We start from the raw sequence: 21,182 nt of genomic DNA, 5'->3' as shown, positions 1-21,182 counted from the left end.
TGGTGGGTTCAAGGAGTTCATCGCCCTCAAATTCGTCATCCCAATCACTGTCTGAAAATAGAAAAAAATCTTTTCTTGACTTTATTTTGAAATGTCAATATTAAATTTATTTTCCCTACTTTCATTAGAAAAGTCATTTTTCTTATTTTAAAAAATTTTACCTTCCTAGGAAAAAGGGTCCTCCCCCCATGTCTAAACAAAACTTTCTAAACGACTATGGGTCTGTTTGGATTGACTTTTAAGTTCATTCAAATAAATTTAACTATTTATTGAGACTTATTTTAAGCACAAAATAACTTTAAGTTAGCTAGTCAAACACTCAAAAAAATTGAAAAACATCTTATAAGCAGTCTATAGGCCAATCCAAATGACTTCTATATCTAAAGCTATTGTGTCTTTTGTGTGAATCTTTTACTTATAAAAATTTAAAACTTCTGGTGTAATAAAATAATAGCTATATAGATATTTGTTGGTGCTTATCAAATAATCTCTGTGGATTTGGCTTTTAGCTATAGGAGGCAAAAAACAAGTGAGGATGAAAGGAAGGAGAGAAATATAAGAGCAAATTAGTTGATGGGACGTACCTACGTAAAGTCGTAACAGTGGATGCCTCGTTCGGCGTGAATTCAGATACGATAATTAATTAGCCAATTCTATATTTTATATTCTCTATTTCAAATTAATTAAATTTATAAAATAATACACATTTATTAAAAAAAATATTCAAAAACATAATTTAAATAATACTTTCTATCACTTTTTTTATTAAATCACAAATATAACTTTATAAATAATACAATTTATCTCTTAAAAAATATAAAACTTCAATTACTAAAAAAATAAATATGAAAAAGATTTTGAATAATGAAGAAAACCTCAAAAATTCTATTAACATGAAACAGAGGGAGTAATATAGAGCCCGTTTGGATGGGCTTAAAAAAAAATAATTTTTATGTATGAAGTGCTTTTAGAACTTTGAAGTGCTCAAAGTTATTTTTATAAATAAGCAGTTGAGTGTTTGGATAAAAATGCTTATGTTGAAAATAAGTGTTTGAATTTTAGGGTTAAAAGAATAAAAATGGTAGCTTGGAAATTTAGTTAAAATATAAGGGATATAAAAGTAATTTCCATGGTCAAACAAAATGGCTTTAAGCACTTAGAAAAAAAATTTAGAAATCCTAACTTTTCATTTTTGACTGACTTTAAGAACTTTATGGCTTAAAGTTAGCATTAGACAAACACGTCCAAAAACTAAAAAAGGGCTTTAAGTTGGTTAATCCAAACGGGCTCATACTCCATCCTCTCTTTCTAGCTAATTAGACTTTATTCTGAAAAGAAAGAGAATGCTTTTTCTCCACATAAACATATATTTCCTTCATTTTTTTTAATTGTCGTTTTTTTTTTTTAAAGTCAAATAATATGAAGTTTGATTTATATTTTAAGAAGCATCTTTTAATCATATTGATATAAAAAATGTACAAATTAGATACCAAATTAAACATGTGGTTTGGTCTTTACTTTGGACCACAGAAAATTAAGCAATTTGCAAAAACTATCGGTCTCAAACAGTATAAATTTTATTAAAATAATTTCACAAACAACTTCACTGTATTTTCGAAAGATTCTCATGTTATTTAAGATATAAATTAAAAGAAAAATATCATTTTAAAAAAATTTTAATTAAGCCATTTGATATTTAAAATTTACCATCTAATAATCAAATAGGATTCATGCTTGATAAGTCCAATGAATGGGTGCGTATGAACATTTTCTGTTAAGTCATTTTTTAATTCAAAAATTTGAACCCGAGACTTTTAATTCAATATAAAGGAATTTTACCGGGATATTTGGCACTCAATTGTGGGATGGTTTAGGTCCCTTCCCTCTTAATCAAAAAATGTAGTTTTGAAACTTGGCAATAAAGAACGTATCCATATATAGAATTAACGGCGAAACCATGATTTTCACTTAGAAGGCTCAAAATATTAACAAGTAAATACACGAAGTCAAAGAAAATTCAACATCTATTAATATAAATAATATAATTATTCGCTGAAGAGCGTTCAGATGGCTTCCCTCAGCCTTACCTGGCTCCTCTCCTACAAAGAACACTTTTTTTCATTCGATATTCGATTAATCCAAATTTATGTTGCATGCATAAGCCTCATTAACAAAGGAAAAAACAAAGACTCCTTACTAGATTTTTTTTTTCATTCCAAAACTCAAACTAAAATCTTTTTATTAGTTATAATAAACGATTTTATTCATCTTACCACAATGTTTAATTAGAGTGAATCCGATTCTTCGATTCAATTACTTTTTCAATTCCAACCCCGCGCGTAAACCTCATTAATAAAGGAAAAAACATGACCCCCTGCTAGATTTTTTTTCATTCCCAAACTTGAACAAAAATCTTTTTATTAGTAATAAACAATTTTATTCATCTTACCACAATGTTTAATCGTAAGCCTCATTAATAAAAAGAAAAAACATGACTCCCTACTAGATCTTTTTTCATTTCAAAACTCGAACAAAAATCTTTTTATTAGTAATAAACAATTTTATTCATCTTACCACAAGACTTAATCCTAATACACACCCCTTTTTATTTAAAGTGTGTAAACCTAAATTAGTTAATTCCATAGATTTTTTCAGTAAGGTAATTAAACACACACAAAAAAGTCTATCCAAAAATCTCAAGCTTCTATAAATATATATAGGAGTAATAGTTACTCGTTAGAATAATTAATTATTTAATTTCTCACGTGTAGCAAGGGGCATTTCGGTACTTAGCAATGAAGAAAACAGCATGCCCTACTTCCTCTTTATATCACGTTATTTTCACTCCATTTCATTTTTCATTTCCATATAAAACCTAAACAAACAGTAGTCTTCCCCTTCTGTTCTCTCTTTCTCTACCCAATTTAAACCAAAAATATTTTGCTTCCCCAATTTTAGCGAAAAAAAACTTACCAATTTTTGATCGTTTTTAGAAATACAAGCAAAGCTATACCAGTACTCTTCCAAAATTTTCTAGTATTGTTCAAACAAAGAATATTTCTTCCGGAAATAATAAGATTTTGTTACTGTGATGATGAACAGTAACAAAATTAATAAAGCGACCTATCTAGAACCAGGAAGACAAAGATCGATCCTATAAATTAACGTTTTTTATGGCTTCGAATCATCTTCACAAGGAAAGCAAGATCGAGATTATTTCTGCTTCTTCTTCATCTACTTCTGCACCGGCATCTAGCTCAAGTAGCAGATACGAAAATCAGAAGCGACGGGACTGGAACACGTTTGGTCAGTACCTGACAAACCACAGGCCTCCCCTCACGCTTTCTAGATGCAGTGGTGCTCACGTCCTTGAATTCCTTCGTTACCTTGATCAATTCGGAAAGACTAAAGTTCACTTACTGGTAGGAATATATATTCTCGAGAATCCAGTAATTTTTTACTCAAATTTCGTAAATGAATTAAAATAAACTCAAAATATTTGAATATGAACTCAAATGTTATTGTATATGAATCTAATCTGAAAAACTCATAAACTTCAAATCCTAAATACGCCTATGATGAATTTGTATTTGGTGCTTCCTAGCTCAATTTATGTGGCACGGTTCAAATTTTGAGAGTTTAAGTCAATTTTTTTTCCAGATGTGTCCGTTTTATGGGCATCCGAATCCACCAGCACCGTGCCTGTGTCCGCTAAAACAAGCTTGGGGAAGCCTAGACGCACTGGTAGGACGACTTAGAGCGGCGTATGAAGAAAATGGAGGAATGCCTGAAACGAACCCTTTTGGTGCTCGTGCTGTTAGGCTTTATCTTCGTGAAGTTCGTGATTTGCAGTCTAAAGCAAGGGGAGTTAGTTACGAGAAGAAGAAAAAACGGAAACGTCCTCCACCACCACCACCATCGCAACAGTTGTCCACTTCGGTACAACTGCCACTGCCACTGTCATCGCCGCCACTTTCAGGTGAAGCTAAACGTTATTGTTCCTTTTAATTAATTACCAGTATTTCATTAAGAATATTTATATCCAAACCATAGACTTTGGTATTATCTTTTGCCATTGAGAGACAACAGTGTTAGTTACTGTAGTCAGTGATAAGGCTGCTCAACTAAATTAGTGGCTTGAACTCAAAATCAAACTTAGGCCTTAAATTTAAATTATTAATAAACTTTTATATAATAATAGTCAAACAAGAGCTTAATAATATATAGCTTATGCAAATTATAATAAGCATCTTGAATATTGATTTTAAAGATGAATTATAAATCTATATATTTAAGTGATTTCTAGGTCTGTCATCTTACTAAGAGGTTAATAAAATTGGTACACAATTAATGTTATAGTTAAGGATATTAAACATGCAAAAGTTGCATAACTATTTGGAAGTGTATTCAACTTCCTCTTTTCTTAATGTGTGTATTCAACTCCCTTTTTACTTTATTTTTTCTAGCTAATCTTAGATTACACTCACAAGCTGGACAATAAAGACAAATCATGTCACATCTTGGAAAAATGGACTAGCTAGCTATAAGAGTTGTTACTGTATATTCTATGTTGATATTTATTAGATTGAAATATCGATGGTCTTCCCCCTTACCTTAGTCATTCTTCCTTTACCTTAATCAGAATGGCATGAAGCTTATATGAGGAATTAGGAAGATGAAAAAAAGAAAAACGGAAAATGAGATATCCCATATAGACCAAGAGGGCATAGATAAGATCCAAGAAAAGAAAATACCCCACATCAGAACTGAAAGGCCTTTAGTGGATTGTTTTTAGGTCTAAGCGGTGAATCGGAAATCTTTCTTATGCCTTCATTAGTTACTTGAATGTGATGCTAAACATATGTTTTGACAATTGCTCTGCTAAAGGTATTACTACTTGTCATGATCATAATTCCAAATAAGTACTATATAATACCTATATTGCACTTAATTGTTTTTTGTTCTCTCGGTATATTTTACATATATTCAGCTCACTATCATTTGGTTATGTTTGTTTTTCTTCATCTTCTAAAAGGTAAAGCTGCACTACCATTTGAGCTATGACTCGATCAACATCTACCTTCAGATCGCGCCCAAAATTATTCAGTGACGAAATCAAGAAATTCTAACAAATTAAATAGTCATATATATATATATATATATATAGCTCAACTTGCTATTGGTCTTTTCACTTTGTCCTATTTATGGTTTAGTCCCAATTAATTAAGCAGGAGTGCATGCAAGTTCAACTACTTAATTACTAATAAAGTAACAACTTGGTGCTCTATCAATATTTATTGATATTAAATAAATTTCTCCCATCCCATTTTGAATGTTTCTTTTAACTTTTTACGTTAGTAAAAGTAATAAATACAAGATATAGTTTACTAAATTATATTTGTTAGATTTTTATATTAAAAAAAGAATTGAGCAATATTAAAAGAATTATATCTTTAATTTTAGATGTATAGTTAAAAAGAATTATCAACGTTTAATCTTGAACGTCCAAAATAATTTTTTTTTAACTAAAATGATACTCCGTCTGTCTCATATTAGTTGTCGTATCTACTAAAAATAATTGTCAATTTAAACAATCAAGAGAGGCTTAATTATATTTTTTCAACTTTACCCTTAGTATTAATTATTCTAGAATTAAGGGTCACGTAAATTGATAAAGATTAAAGAATTAATAAATGGTATATTAATCAAATAATACTCTTAATTAATGTTTTCTTAAGGATTGTACAAAATCTTATTATAACAACTAAAATGAAACGGAGGAAGTAATTAATATATAAAATTTAAGAAATAATAATTTAAATTCACATGAACCTATAATCAAGCTTCTAAAGCTATCTCTCGTGTATACAAAACTTATATAAACTTATCTTTTAATGTTATATCCCTACCAATATTGTGAAAAAACTGGAAATTACGTTACAGTAAAGATGTCTTGATAAATTTGGCAATGCATAATCTAAAACAAATTTGGCAATCCATTATTTTGAAATTTGTACCATAGTACGATTTTTTATCTAACATAATAAAGCTGCTCCTCATTAAAATTTAAAAATAGATAGAAGAACATATTGGAGATAGAGAATACACATAAATACAAAACCATAAATTTTGCACCTATATATAGTGTACTCCCTCTATTTCATATTAACTGAATTTCTAAGATAATGAAAAGTATTCAAGGGTAAAATTTGAACCGTATTTTTCTCTATTATCCTTTTGTTTAAATCAGCACAATAAAGATGATTAAATATAAAATCATAACTATGGAGTATAACTTTGTAAGTAGTGTAGTCTAACTATTAGAAAATAGCAAAACTTTATTAATGCAAAGGGTAAACATGGAAAAAAAATCAAATATTTCTCGAACTTTGAACAATTCAACTATTTTCAATAATGAGTAAATTTTTGCTACTGTTTCTACATATGATTTTTTTATTCAATGAGTAAATTTTTGCAACTGTTTTGTCACTAGCGGTAGATAATCAATCGCATTTACTGTAAATTTTTACAACTGTTTCTACATATGATTTTTGATTTTTAATTAATTATTTACCTTATTTTTGAATTAGTACATAGTTAGTTTAAGAAAATAAAGATTTTTTTTTGAATCTTTTTATATTAAATTAAAGATATCTAAAATGTATCAAAATGTCATTTATTAATCTTGTAATTTTAAAAATGCTATAGGAAAAGTTGAAATAAAAAAACTTGCTAAAAATGGAAAGAAACATCCTTAATTTTTAAATGGATTAGAAAAAAAAATAAGACAAGCAAATTAAAATGAATGAAATATTATTAAGGGATTGTTTGGTTGGGAAGCAAGTTAGAGCTAGTTTTACACCTATAAATTGATGCATCTATAAGTTACGTTACATGTTCAACTAATACATAAATTAGTAATGCATGAATAATTTTTATCAGGCATTTTGATTCATCGATCATGAATTTGTTGTTTGGTTTAAAATGGTGTAAACCACGATATGAAAGATTTGGACACCTCACTGAGTAGTTTCAACATTTTTGGATGTTTTAATGTATATTAAGGAAGAAATGGAATAGAAAAAGTGTCTTTTCAAATTTTGTGTGTGGAAATGAAACTTTCTTCTAGAAAAGTCATAAAATTTAAATAAGTTTGTAAAGGGATAAAACACACTCCTCTCACTCTCTCTCTTTCTCTCTTATATATATATAAGAGTATGTATTGCTCGGTTCGATTCAATTTTAAGTATTATTGATTTAATTTTTGTTTTTTAAATATGCTAAACTAATAATCAAATCAATAAGATATTTGTTATTGATTTTTGATTTATCGGTCTTTGGTCTTTAACGTTTCAATTTTGAGATTTAATCGATAAGAAAATACTTTCAAAACAAATATATGATTTCTCCAACAATTTGACGGGATACAGACATACAACAAAATAAGCAAATCAGACGTTTTTGTTGTGAATACTCATAACTCACAGCCTTAGCCATCGTCTAACCCTTGCCATTGTCGTTAAAAATCGTAGCCGCTGCCATTTTTAATTTTTTTAGATTTTGACGTTGTGAACCTAAAATAATACTAAAGTCTAATGTGTAAATATAGTTTGAACTGTGAAGTAGTGTGATCTGCATATGCTACATAGTCTGATATAGTGATTATATTAATATTTTTTATTTGATACTTTGATATTTATGTATAAGTAAAAATTAAAATAATAATTAAATTATTATAATGTTAATGGGTTATCGATTTATTCAATAACTTAATATTCAAAAAAAATACCAAATCGATAATCCAATAATTTTTTTATAAAATCCTTAAATAACAGTTAATCCAATATCCAATAGCAATAAATCAATAACAACTTTTTCAATTCTATTTATCGATCGATTTGATTTTTGCACACCCCTGCATATAAGTTATCATAACACATTATCCAATGTTCAGAATTTGTATTATTGGAATTTGACTACTCTAAATTCACTTCTGATAGGATGCATCGGGGGTAATACTCCCCAAAAAATTAAAAAAGTTATACTCATAATTTAAAATTAAAATCTCTAATTAAAAATTAAAAATAATTTTTGCATAACTTGTAGTAATAGTATCGTGCCTAAATTTTGTCCGAGATAAAGTTGGGGGGGGGGGGGTTCCTAAAATGGAGCATTTAGCGGTCAACTCAGATGGGACGTTCCATTTGACAAAAAAAAAAGGCTAGGGTCTACCTTATATGATTCCACGTGCATGCCTACCATTCGTGTCGGGTACAGTAAATCCGTACCCGATTTCTATTGAGTAATGGGCCCTTCCTTTTTTGGATTTTTCTTCACCCAATCCAATTCATCATTCATGCTACTTTAAACATAAATTTCTGGATCATTTCCAATTTTGTCCCTATTTTGTGTAAATAATTTGTTGGCGAGACATGATTTTATATTTCTACATTCTAATATTTCATAAATTATGTTTCTAATTTTTAAAGAATTTATGAATTATGATCCGTTAAACATATTCTTAATTGATAAGGATAAAAAATTAAGAATAACTAATTTGGAAATATAAATTGTGCAGTTAAATGTAACTTTTGATTACTTGTACATTCTTTTTAAAGTGGGGAATTGTTTAGTAGATATAAAAAAAATTATCTGTCTTACAATTTATGAACTTTTCATATTACAATTTAAATATATTAGCAACTTGAAAAATCTTTTGTGAAAATAATGATAATGATCTTAAATTTTATAAATTAGTGCAAACATAAAATGATGATCTAATATCTTTTTAAAAGATTGAGAAAATAGAAAGAAAAAAAAAGATATTTGTGTAAATCAACCACTTTAAATGAAAGAGGCACGCGTGGCCAGGGACGGATCTAGTGGGTAACGAGGGAGTTCACCCGTCTCCCTCGATAATAAATTACACTTTATATCTTTTTTGTATATAAAGAGATATTTTGAATCTTGTAAACATAAGATTAGAGATTGACTTATTGGTGAAGGGGATTACAAATTTAAACTTGAGATTTCAAATTTAATTACTTTATCAAGCACGATATTTTTATTTTTTGAAATTCCGTATGAGAATCCCACTACACGTGGCAAGCTATTATTACCTCCTCGGCTATCCTCGGTATTGAACCGTACAAAACGGGTCATTATCCGGTCCACATCAGAAAGCTAAGAAAAGCCCACTGTTAGTTGTCAACCCAAAAGGGGACTCAGATTCGTGGGCTCCTCCTTTCCACTTTGACGGGTGCTAATATTTTAGGGATTTTTCTATTTTTTATTTTATTTTTCTAGGATTAATATATAAGAAAGTTAAAAGTTACAAAATATTTAATGTTTAGTCGCTTCACATTCAACTTTGAATATGTGAAATTAAAGCTTCAAATTTCAAGTATATTAATATGATGTTTAGCTTATGAAATTGCGACTTTTAACTTATATATCTGATTTGAATGAAATTCAACTTTAGATCTAAAATTACAAGTTGAATTGCAGTGTTGTGAATTCATGTCTTAGTAGGAACACATACAGTAAAACATCTATAAATACATATACTTGGGACTGGAAAAATATTCATTTATCGAGATTATTAATTTATTGATAAATGCATAAAATATTTATTTATCGATAAATAAATATTTATTATTTTAGAGAGTATTTTGCAGTATGTGCCATAAGAAAGAAAAAAAATATTTGAATTAAGAATTTCAAAAGTTTAAATCTAGGAAACTAAAAAGTGTAGTCTTTGCATATTTATTATTTAAATCTAGAAAAGCTAAACGAATTTCGTGAAGTTTATTGTTTCCAATTGTATTCATGTATATAGAATATAAAGAGATTTTATGTTAACTATAAAATGACAAAGCTAGATGTTTAAAAAATCATAATCCAAGTAAAATATTTTCTCATCATTTGAAAGGCGTGCAAAAATCATCTTTAACCAATAAAATAGGAAACGCAATATGTGAGCATAAGCAAGAGAATCCAACTATAGAATCATATTTTAAAAAGAAATACTTATTGATCTAGTATTATTGACTGGTTAAATATATATAAATTTTTGATGTATTTTAATAATTATTACTTTATATTTTTTCTGGACCTTTAAATACTTTATTTTTAATTATTATCTAATGCATTTAGCGGGAATATTACTTTAATATAACTGGCTCAAGTCAAAATCGGAGAAAAATATTCATCTAGCGAGATTATTACTTTATTGAGGTTTTATTGTAATTGAATTGTATACCTAAAGTTTTCCAACACTGACTGAAAATTACATACTTTGAAAAAATTGAATATGACATAAAGATAACATGTAAAATTAGTTATCTGATACAAATTATATAAAAAAAATGTTGGCACAACATATAACGAAAATGTTCCTACCACTCACTATTTACATTAAATAATATAAATCTGAAATTGTTAATGATAAAATTAAGTGACAATATAGGTTGATTAATTATAATTGTGAAAACAAATACTTTTATTTTTTTGGCACATTTTACGTTTTAGTTTGTCTATCACCTTTCTACAATAATAAATAATTAAACTTTAATTTATTTATTTTTATTCTTAATAAAAATGATTTATAGAAAAGTTAAATAATGTCAGTAATAATTAATAACTTACGATGTTGGTTATGTCGTGTGTGTTGTTGCTTGCCAGTTGCCACTGTCATATATATATACTGTAGTACTACATGCTTTGCTTGTAAAATTTACTGTGTCTGATCATTTCAACCTACTATTTCATATGCAATAACTCAACTCATGTATTAAAGTATTATTATCATATTTAAAATCATGTTTGAACAATTTATTTAGAAAGTTTATAGAAAATTAAAATAACAGTAAAGTTATTTGTCTATGATCTAGGTCATGGGTTTGTCGTGAAATTTTCTCCTAGTGGATTTAGGTTGCCTACCTTAATACACTCATTACAGGTGTGGAAAAAATACAGAATATTCCGTGCATCAAATTATTTTATTATTTTTTACTCTTTATCTTACTTATAAATTAAATATCTCACTTTTCTTTCACATAAAAAGAATATGAAGTTTGCAACAAAGCTTCATATTGGTTTCATATTATATGCATTTTTTATTCTTTCTTTTTATTGGCTCAATTTGACCATTATGGACTTGAATTAGAGATGTTGTTCATGAAGTAAATCATCACAATCTAGCTCATGCTCATCTTGATATCTCAAGTTATCCGTTAGCACCCTCCTATTTGTGTAAATTCTCCAAAAGAGTACACACAGTTACTGTTATTGAGATAATGCATTGAATTGATTTTTATTAGTTGCAAAACCGAACTTAGAATATAGATTTATGGGGTCAAAAGAAGGTGATTGTATTACATGCATCTTAATTTATTTTGAAATATATTTTATATCTAATATAAGTCTAAAAGTAACTAGTAGTTAAACCTATAGAATCCGTATCTATTAAATTCACAGCAGGAAGGCTTTGTAACTTGTAGTTAAATCTCTTTGCTATCCATAAAAGGAAAAAATAGTTAGTTAGTCAAAATTCTCAACTTATTTAGTGAAAAGGACTATAATTTAAAAAAATTATCAATAATAGCTATATTATAGTTATATAGCAAATTACTAGTATCCCAATTTAGTTCCTAATTATTCTCAACTTGTTATGCCCACATTTTAGAGAAATTAAAAGATATTAATTGTAAAGTGACCCACTCTCTTAATGGTCACGTTTCTTTCCCCCATTTCCTATTCTTTCTCTATTTTTTTTTCAATTCCTAGTTATCTCTCTTCCTTCTTCTCTATTTTTTTTCTTCAAAATTCCCAAAATCTCTCCCCAATATAATTCCACTGATTTAGGTAACAAAATATTCATTATATATCTTGGTAGATTTTTATTGACTTGTCATTTATATCATTTCTCATTATTTGCATCCTACTAAATCTCTTTTTATATTTAGTATTTTCTTAATAATATTTGTATTCATTATTATTATCATTATATCTGTATATTTTAGAATTATTATATCCTTTAACAAACATTATTCATTCCAATATATAGGCTTATTATAGTTGTATTCATATTAGTATGTATTCAATCCAGATGTATGCCACTTATATTTGAAATTTTATCTACATTATTAGAATATATTCAACCCTAATGTATGTCATTTAATTAGTTATAGTAATTTGATGTCTTTAAAATCTATATTTTTGTTAAGAGTAATTGTATCCTTTAAATATATTTATAGTTTAAACAAAAATGATATCATTTATCTATCATTTATTTTGTATTTATCATTTAGTATTGTATATTTTTCATGCAAATTGTATTTCATTGAATTTTTGTATCCTTTCTGAATATTTATAGGCAAGTAAATCTGTATTTCATTATACATGATTTGTATTTCATTGCATTTTTGTATCCTTTCTGAATATTTATAGAAAGTAGATCTGTATTTCATTCTATTTGATTTATATTTCATTGCATTTTTTGTATCCTTTCTGAATATTTATAGGCTAGTAGATCTATATTTCATTCAACCTACTTTGTATTTCATTTCATTTTTGTATTTTTCTGAACTATGGTCAAATTTTTTTATCATCAGACCATCTTTTTATTTTATGTATCATTTCTCGGGTTATATTCATTTTGTATAAGCATACTTATTGTGTTATCCGGATCGATCTCATATTTGTAGCCACAAACTTTAATAAACAAATTGAATTTACACAAGAATTGAAGATTGTTAATGGAGGACGAGGAAGAATATTGAAGCTCCTTAATGGAAGAAGAGAGAAAACTGATAATTGAATTCGCCTATTTGGATCTCCTAATAAGTAATGTAATTAGCATTTATCATATTTGAAAGATACTTTCCCATAATTTTCTCCAATATTTTTAATTACTTATATTCTATTAAATAAAAAACAAAAAAATATATAAAAAATGTCTAAATAGCAAATCAAATTATTGCCATTTTCAATAAATATTAAAATGTAGCTAGAAAATCCTATTAAATACTAAAATATTGTTGTTTTGAAAATTTTTCTTTTATAAAATTTGCACAATAAAAAAAGGCCTCAAAGCATAAGCACTAGAAAAAGATTAATTTCAAAAATTTCTAAAGGAAAAATTACTTAATTGAGTTCTTTTTCAAAATTAATTACTGATTTTAGCGATATTTTTTATTTATTATAATTTATAGCAATAAATAACAATATTATGATAAATCTACACTTGTATTAAAAGTGAATTATGCATACAATATAAATGTATTATAAGTGTTTTAAAATATATATTATGTTTGTGTAGTAAGAAATTGACATAATGTATTATAAATCTATTAAAGTATGTGATAAATGTATTATCTATCTATAAAACTTGTATTATATATGTTTTATAAATAGTTCTCTGCAATATGTATTAAAACTGTATTATAAATATATTATAAGTGTTCAATGAATTTTTTTTTATTGCTATAGATGATAAATATTTTCTTAATATTGTATATTTATGTAAGTTTCCCATTTCTAAATAGGTCATTTTCTCTAAATAATTTTGGGCTTTGGGGGGAAAGGCCCAAATTAAAAGACTGATGTTAAAATGTCTGTTAAGTGTTAACATTAAATTGTACATTTTTCTTTAAATAAGCTGATTTTTAATTTTTATCGTTCAAATGAATTGATCTTTATCTTTTTTCCTTTAGCAGTTGAATTTATACCTAGTGCCATAACTTGAAGTCATGTCCAAATACAACTTATGAAATATTATGATACAAAATATTTATTTATGTCTTGCAAATTATTATTTTTTGTTATGGGGGACATAAATTAAAAAGCGGCACAAAATTGGGGTAAAAGTGCAAATGACCCGTCTTTTAATGCCTAAGAAAAAGTAAATGGCTTAAATATTGGACAAACAATGATAGAATTTGTACTTTATGTTTGTAGGAATTTAGGAAAAGAATGTTACTATTGCCAGTTTACATCAAACTCAAACTAAATACAAATATTATGAACCATCGATATGCCTAGAATTAATCTCATCAAAGAAAGAGAAAATTCAGTCAAACTTGTACGATTCTCAATTCATAAATAAACACTAGAAAGAATCTTCACAAATTCAACATAGTAGATAATTACTGATTAAGTATTACTATCAATCATAACAACAATTCAAATAAAAATCGCGATATTTTCATCATCAAATCTTATGTCTTCGAGGCTAGAATGAATTCCTTCATCTTGAACATATGATTCTTCAAAATCCATATCGAGCAACTTATACTGATCATCCTCTTGGCCACATTGGGACAAACAAATCTTTTCATGTTGGTCTTTTACTAATAAATCAAACAATTGATGATGCATTGTGTTTGAGTTTTGGCTAATTTGATGGGGTGGATTTTGGTAACTAATGTCACAATGCAATGAATTTGAACAAGTGACAATTGCCTCACACTTCATGTTTTGTTGGATAAATTTGTTTGTAAAATTGTTGTTGTTCTCACCTTTAACTTTGTGAAACACTCGACATAATACCCAATCTTCCTGTTCAATTATCACCAAAACAAAAAAGTTAAACAACATTTTCTAGGCATTGTTCTAAAACAAAATGAACTTACACATAGTAGCTAAAAATAATTTTTAAAAAAGCGGGCATTATTTTCTTAATTTTACTCATTTTTCTTGTCTTGTTTTGAATTAAGAGGTTTTTAAGAAATTTCTCTAAAAAATTTTAAAAAATTTAACTTTTAAGTAATTTGACATGTGAAAAATATGCAAGCTCGTTTGTATTCAATCGACGAACACTTTATACATATTTCAAAATCTATTCTAATTGTGAAAAAAAGTCTCTTCAAATTTTAACTAATTTGTATCTGTTACTTATCATTTTATGTCTTGTTCTATAATATGGATTTTTTCAAGAAGCTTCTTTCGACGGCCTTATTTTCAAGATTTAAACATTTTACACATCTCAAAATATATATTAAAATTGGAAAAAATATGCAAAACTTGTTGAATTTTTCAACCTTCAAGCACTTTATGCGTATTTCAAAATCACAAAATTTTAACGTGTCAAAATCTCTTCCAATTTTAACCAATGAGTACTCGTTTCACGACCTTTTCGACAAATTTAACTTCTCTCGTGATCACAATAAAATAGATGAAAGAAACAAAACAAGATCCCTCTAAGGAAAGTGCAATCAAATGTATTGTTGTGAGAACTAAAAAGGAAGAGAGGAAAGTGTTGAATAGAAGAGTATTTACATAATCATGTTATTCATTAGGTAATTATAAGTAATTTGTCAATAATCATTAATTAGTATTATGTAATTTGATAAAAATGATAACTAATCATTAGGTAATTATAAGTAATTTGTCAATAATCATTAATTAGTATTATGTAATTTGATAAAAATGATAACTAATTTACTATCACAAATTAAAACTCATTGACAATATAAGAAAATCTTTATATTATATGTATATATAACTTAAATTCTTACCTTAGGAGGTATATGGGGATTTTCGAGTCGAAATTCATGCATGATCCAGTCAGTTTTAATGCCATTAGGAGCTCTATTCTTGTAAAAGACTAAAGTTTTTCTCATCGCTACGACATTATGAGTCCGAGGATCGAGTACTGTTCGATCCTTGCCCGTAGCTTTCCAATAACCCGAAATTGTGGCCCGATTCGCCCGAAAGCCAGTAGCGTACTTTCGATCTCTGAAGCTGAAGAAGTACCATTCAGTAGAGTTGAGCTTTGCCACCTCTAATTAATTTTAAAAAAATTCATCAAAATAAGATACAATTAGAACAAATCATAAAAAGTAAGATAAATTTAAACACAACTCCAATATATCAGTCTCAAAATAAGTATTATTTTAGCTCATTTCATACTCATTAAAAATAGTTAATAATACAATGTGTAATTTACTAAGGTACCCATATTTATCAGATATTTCTTGAAAATCGAGCGCTAATAAAATAAAATAGTAATTTAAAATAAGAATATAATTGAAAACAATTCTGAACCATATATTCTTCTTTAATTTATTTCTTGCTGCAAAATTTTCAAGCTTAACTTATTATTTTGCATATGCTCTTTTTAATGTGCCTTTTTTTTGTATAAAAAAAACTAACTACCCCCTTTATTCTATTTTACATGCCAGTCATTCTTAAAAAAAATGATTTGTTTAGAAAATAATTGATCCGTTTTTATATTTGAAAATTCTTCAATTTTAATTTTACCGCCCCTAATACATAGTATTACTTGTAATCTGGTAGAAATAGAATACATTTAAGTAATTGCTTGGAAAACTAATAAGAAGAGTAAATAAATAAACATACCAGGAAGCTGCCATGGCTCACAAGTGTGAAGATCAATTTCCACTAAATTACAATTAAGAACTAATCCCTCTTCATTAGCAATTTTTTTGTAGAGATAATGACAAATTAACTCTTCATCACTAGGACAAAATCTAAATCCAGGGGGAAGTGTAGCTCCAATTTCTCTTAAATCCATTTTTTTTTTGGTGTGTGTGTGTGTGTTTAATTTGGAGAAAAAGAAGAGGAGATTATAAATAGTATTTAATTCTTTGTTTGATAATTTATCAATTCAAAGGGACAAATGAGGTTATTTATAACCAGAGAAGGAGTGTTGTTATTGTTGGAACTTTCATGAAAAAACCAAAGTCACATGAAATGTTCTATTTGGTGGCTTTGAAGTGAATAATAATAACCGAATGTTAATTATTACTATAATAATAATACATTTACTCAAGCTTCTAAAATCAGCTTATTTTTTAAAATAACTTTAAAAAAAAAATATTTTTGATGTGAAATAATTTTTGTTTGATCAATAAATTTTAGAAGAACTTTTGAACAGGAGATATTGTTAGACCAAGTTTTTTCAAAAATATTTTTCAAAAAGTTATTTATTTTAGCCTCTGAAAAAATAATTTTTATTGTTCTCGAGAAATACTTATTTTCTTTCAAAAACTCCAAGTACATTATTTTTTAAAAATTAGCACTTTTTTTAAAAAATAAACAATATTATTAACTTCCTAATCACTTGACAACGGTCTATAATTTCAAATCATGATTATTTATGTTGGTTAGTTTGGGATATCTAAACTCATTAGATACATGAGTCCATGCAATCACGAACCCGATATATATTTTTTTGTTTCTTTTAATTTATTTGACACATATAAATATAAAAGTAGGAGAATTGCCCCGCGCGGTGTTCAATGAAAAAGCCACAATACTCCTATGAAGCTTCAGTTTATATGGGATGTGGAGAAATTTAATTGGCTCAAGTTGAATAAAAAATTATTATTTGCGTAGGAAAGAACATTCAAAATGTACTACTTTTAACTCAGATATATAATTATTTTTTACGTGATCCAATAGGTTTGTCACTTTGATATCCAAAAACATTGCAAGTGTTCCGTGCACTTCTGAAATTATTATTAATATTTTAGAATTTCTTGCTTGGAGAAATTAATGATCGTAGTATATAATATATGGCAGCCACGTAACTCCAAACACGGTGGAAATATAGATTGGCCCAATAATTATTGGAAAGGAAAAAAGAACTTTCTATCTAGACTAGTAATTGATGGATATTTTTTTGGGGGGAATAATTATTAAATAAATGATTCTATTTTTATTGCTGTTGCAATTTATGAATTTTTCAGAGGCGTGTAAACATGTTTGTGAAATTTTTTAAAAAGCAAACTTTTAATAGGTAAACAAATTTGTAAAGTTTCTTAAAAGGTAATTTTTTTTAGAAGTGTGTAAACAACTTCATTTTTTAAAAATATAAATAAGTTTGCAAAGTTTTTAAAAAGGTTTATCATTTATTTTAGATTACCAAATAATGCTAATATTAATTTCACTTATAAAAAAAAATGAAATAATTTTCTTTCATTCGTTTTTCCTCAGCAATACACTCATGAAATACAACGGTTAATAATTACTTACTACTAAAATTATTGACAGCAGATTCGACAGCAATAGAATTTTATATACGAATACGGAAATTGTAATCGTAAAAATAAAATAAAACTATTCTGTTAATTTGTATTAATGCAATTAGTATTGTGATCTCATCGTCGTTACATTGTAGTAATAATCTTCATAATTGCTATAATTTCTTAGTAATTGAACTTAATTACTGTTTCTTAGTTATCCTCATGGTCATTCATACTTGCATGATAAAATCGAACATTTATCTATTTCCAGCTACTACTTTCAGTATAGTTTATTAATTAACAAATTTGAATCAAATGCTAATATATGGCGAACCAGAACATGGAGATTGATCTGAATAAAGAGTTTGATCCGATCGACAAAATTGTCTCATTGGAGCGTTAAAACGATTTGTTATTGAGGAAAGTTGACAAGTTATAATTCATAATGCTAATATTAAATAATATTATATTCTTTTTTCTTTTGACTTTTTTTTTCCTTTTCTTTTTTAGAAAAAAAAAAGTTTTCAATTATAGTTTAAGTGATTTGAATATATAAATATTCATTATATCGTCAATATATAAAGGTTAAATTCTTTCATATATTTAAAGCATTATAGGAAAATAGCTAATTAATCCAGCTATTTTCCTTTACAGAATCATACAATCACTTCATCATGTCAAATGTCTCATTCATCTTATAGAAATGATTCAATCTTAATTTTATGTCCTCTATCACAACTGGCGTCTGCTAGTTAAGAGACTCTCTTTTTTTTTTAAAAAAAAAAGAATAATTATTGATCCATTATTAATTGAAGAATAATATTATTTGTGTTTATATATTAAGCTTACAGAATGACCTTTTTAAAAAATAATCCAAATGGAGATCAGGAAATTAAAAAGAAGGGACCCGGGGGGGGGGGGGGGGGGGGATCATGTTTATTATGAGAAAATTTTAAGACGCAAATTTAGAATTTTAATATGATATGTTTGAGTTTTAGAATTTTTAATATTAAATTTGTTCTACTTAAAATTATGAATTCAAATTTAATATATCTCGAGATTTTTGTAAGTTTTCACACTTAATTTTTTTATATCTACATCAACAATATTAAACTTATATGAATTCAACATCTAAATAATGAATCCGCTTTTACTACACACATGAACACCATGTCCCCTCAGCCAACTCAAGCATCCCCTATCATGGCCACTTGGAAAATAATATAGTATATAGTAGTTCTAATAAACGTCCAAAAAGAAATTATACCAAGTAACTGTAATTTTGCCTTTTCTGATATCCCTAATAATTATAGATATAATGGGGACGCACACAATATTGTCTTCATGTTCTTATGTTAATTAGTACATTGCGATCAATACCAAAACAAAAATAAAGAAGGTTCGAGGTGTGAGAACGTCTTTCCTCAAGCTTTTTTTAATTATTATTTTTTTCAGATTGTTAATTTTTCTAACATTTGAATCATCGGTATAGAAAAACCATGATAAGAGTGAATCATCGGTATAGGAAAATCATGATAAGAGCAATTTTTTTTTAAAATGGTTCTTATATGGCATGAATCAAAATTAGCCAACCTAATCAATTAAATATCCCACATGCACTTTAAAAACGCAGCTTATTTCATTTTACTATTTGATTAGCTCTAATCCTACTCTTTGCATATCGTTTGTGAGTTGGGACTACTTCAACTTCTTTTATTTCATAAGGTCGTTCTAATTTTAAGTAACATGATTATGACAATTAATTTATCAGGAAATCATATAACAATAGCTCTTGGTTATGTTTTTGTTTGTCAAATTGTAGCTATGTCCATATATTTTTTTCCTCATCCGATGTCCGGAGTTAGCATTGGAGCTCCGACTAAATTCGAATCACGTATTGCATGGTCCATTCAAAGGTATTTTTTCCATAATCAAAACTCGAATTCGAGATCTGTGGTTAGGACCCTTCAACTCCCCTTCATCCTTCATGTACATTTCCCATCATATTTTTTTTCCTTTTTAAGTTTAATTTTATATATTACATTTCAGTTACATATTCTTTTAGAATAACTAAATATGATTTCAGTTACAAGAAGAGATTTTTGTACGTGAGCTCAGGTTACAATATTTTCCTAAAGAGACAAAAATATTAGTCCATCCGTTTTAATTTGTTTAAATTTGACAATTTTTTTAAAAAATAAAATAGATTTTTAAATTTTATTATATTAATTTAAAAATATGTATAATGTACTAATTAATGTTTTTTAAATTTGGAATTTTTCTCCCTCAAAAATTCCAAAGTGGATCTTTATATATTCCATGCATGTGTAGAATAAGGTATTAATTACAACTATCCATAAACTTACTTATCTAAAAATGAGGCAAATACCCTTATAGCAGCTTAATTGTATGCACTCGTAGTGTAAAAGGGTTGAATATTTTGTAATATATAGATGTCTTAAATTGAACAGAAATTGTATGAGATTAAGTTTTGTTTTTGAAAAATAGCAATAAACAATAATATTTATATTTGAATGATTTGTGTGAAGGTTACAATCTTTATGAAATTTAACGAAAAAGACATAATCCTTTGATTCTTCTCTTCGAGATGGTAAACTCAAGAACTTTACTTCGTTTTTGAATTGATGAAATACTTGGGACTCAACACTTGAGAGGAAGACTTCTTTGCATGTGGAACACTTGAGACGAAGACTTCTTTGCATGCGGAGACTTGCAGATCACCACTGAAGAGCAAGGATTCTCTATGTACTTTTGTGTGTCTTTTTTGGTCTTATGAAGACCCCTTTATATATGTGAGCTAGGTTTTAGGGGTATTTTGGTCTTCAAATAATTTTAGAGGACTTTGGGAGCATGAGTTGGGCTTGTCTTGTCAACTTAATGGACTGACACAAATGTAATTTGAACTTTATTTAAGTCATATAATTCAAACTTAAATATTAATCCGACTTTATTAACTAATAATTTGACTTGATCAATGTATCATGAATTAAAGATTTAATTCAAATTTAATACGGATTTATCAATAAAACTTCATTGTCTACAAAAACATATCTCTTAAGTTCTATAAATATAAAGACTTTCTTGAAGTAGCCTTAGAAAAATCTACAGGGATATTTAAGGATTTTATTGTATCCTGATGAAAATTATTTGCATTTTTCTCAATATGTATAT

At 27.2% G+C, this 21,182-nt stretch overlaps 2 protein-coding genes across 2 annotated transcripts; one reads left to right on the top strand and one right to left on the bottom strand.

The window, feature by feature from the left end:
* The first annotated feature begins 2,885 nt into the window (after positions 1-2,885).
* On the top strand, positions 2,886-5,312 carry LOC129899418 (protein LIGHT-DEPENDENT SHORT HYPOCOTYLS 4-like). Its single transcript, XM_055974380.1, has 3 exons — positions 2,886-3,422; positions 3,661-3,979; positions 5,036-5,312. Exons 1-3 carry the CDS (start codon positions 3,174-3,176, stop codon positions 5,062-5,064), a joined length of 597 nt encoding a protein of 198 aa, XP_055830355.1. The 5' UTR covers positions 2,886-3,173; the 3' UTR covers positions 5,065-5,312.
* Positions 5,313-14,184: 8,872 nt separating this feature from the next.
* On the bottom strand, positions 14,185-16,552 carry LOC129900854 (NAC domain-containing protein 21/22-like). The gene is made up of 3 exons (XM_055975933.1): positions 16,363-16,552; positions 15,519-15,784; positions 14,185-14,559 (listed from the first exon to the last, which is right to left on the bottom strand). The coding sequence occupies exons 1-3, from the start codon at positions 16,535-16,537 to the stop codon at positions 14,185-14,187; spliced, it is 816 nt and encodes a 271-aa protein (XP_055831908.1). The 5' UTR covers positions 16,538-16,552.
* Positions 16,553-21,182: the final 4,630 nt, after the last annotated feature.

Source organism: Solanum dulcamara, chromosome 8, assembly GCF_947179165.1.
Source record: "Solanum dulcamara chromosome 8, daSolDulc1.2, whole genome shotgun sequence".
NCBI classification, from domain to species: Eukaryota; Viridiplantae; Streptophyta; class Magnoliopsida; order Solanales; family Solanaceae; genus Solanum; species Solanum dulcamara.
This window is presented reverse-complemented; position numbering and strand designations above follow the sequence as displayed.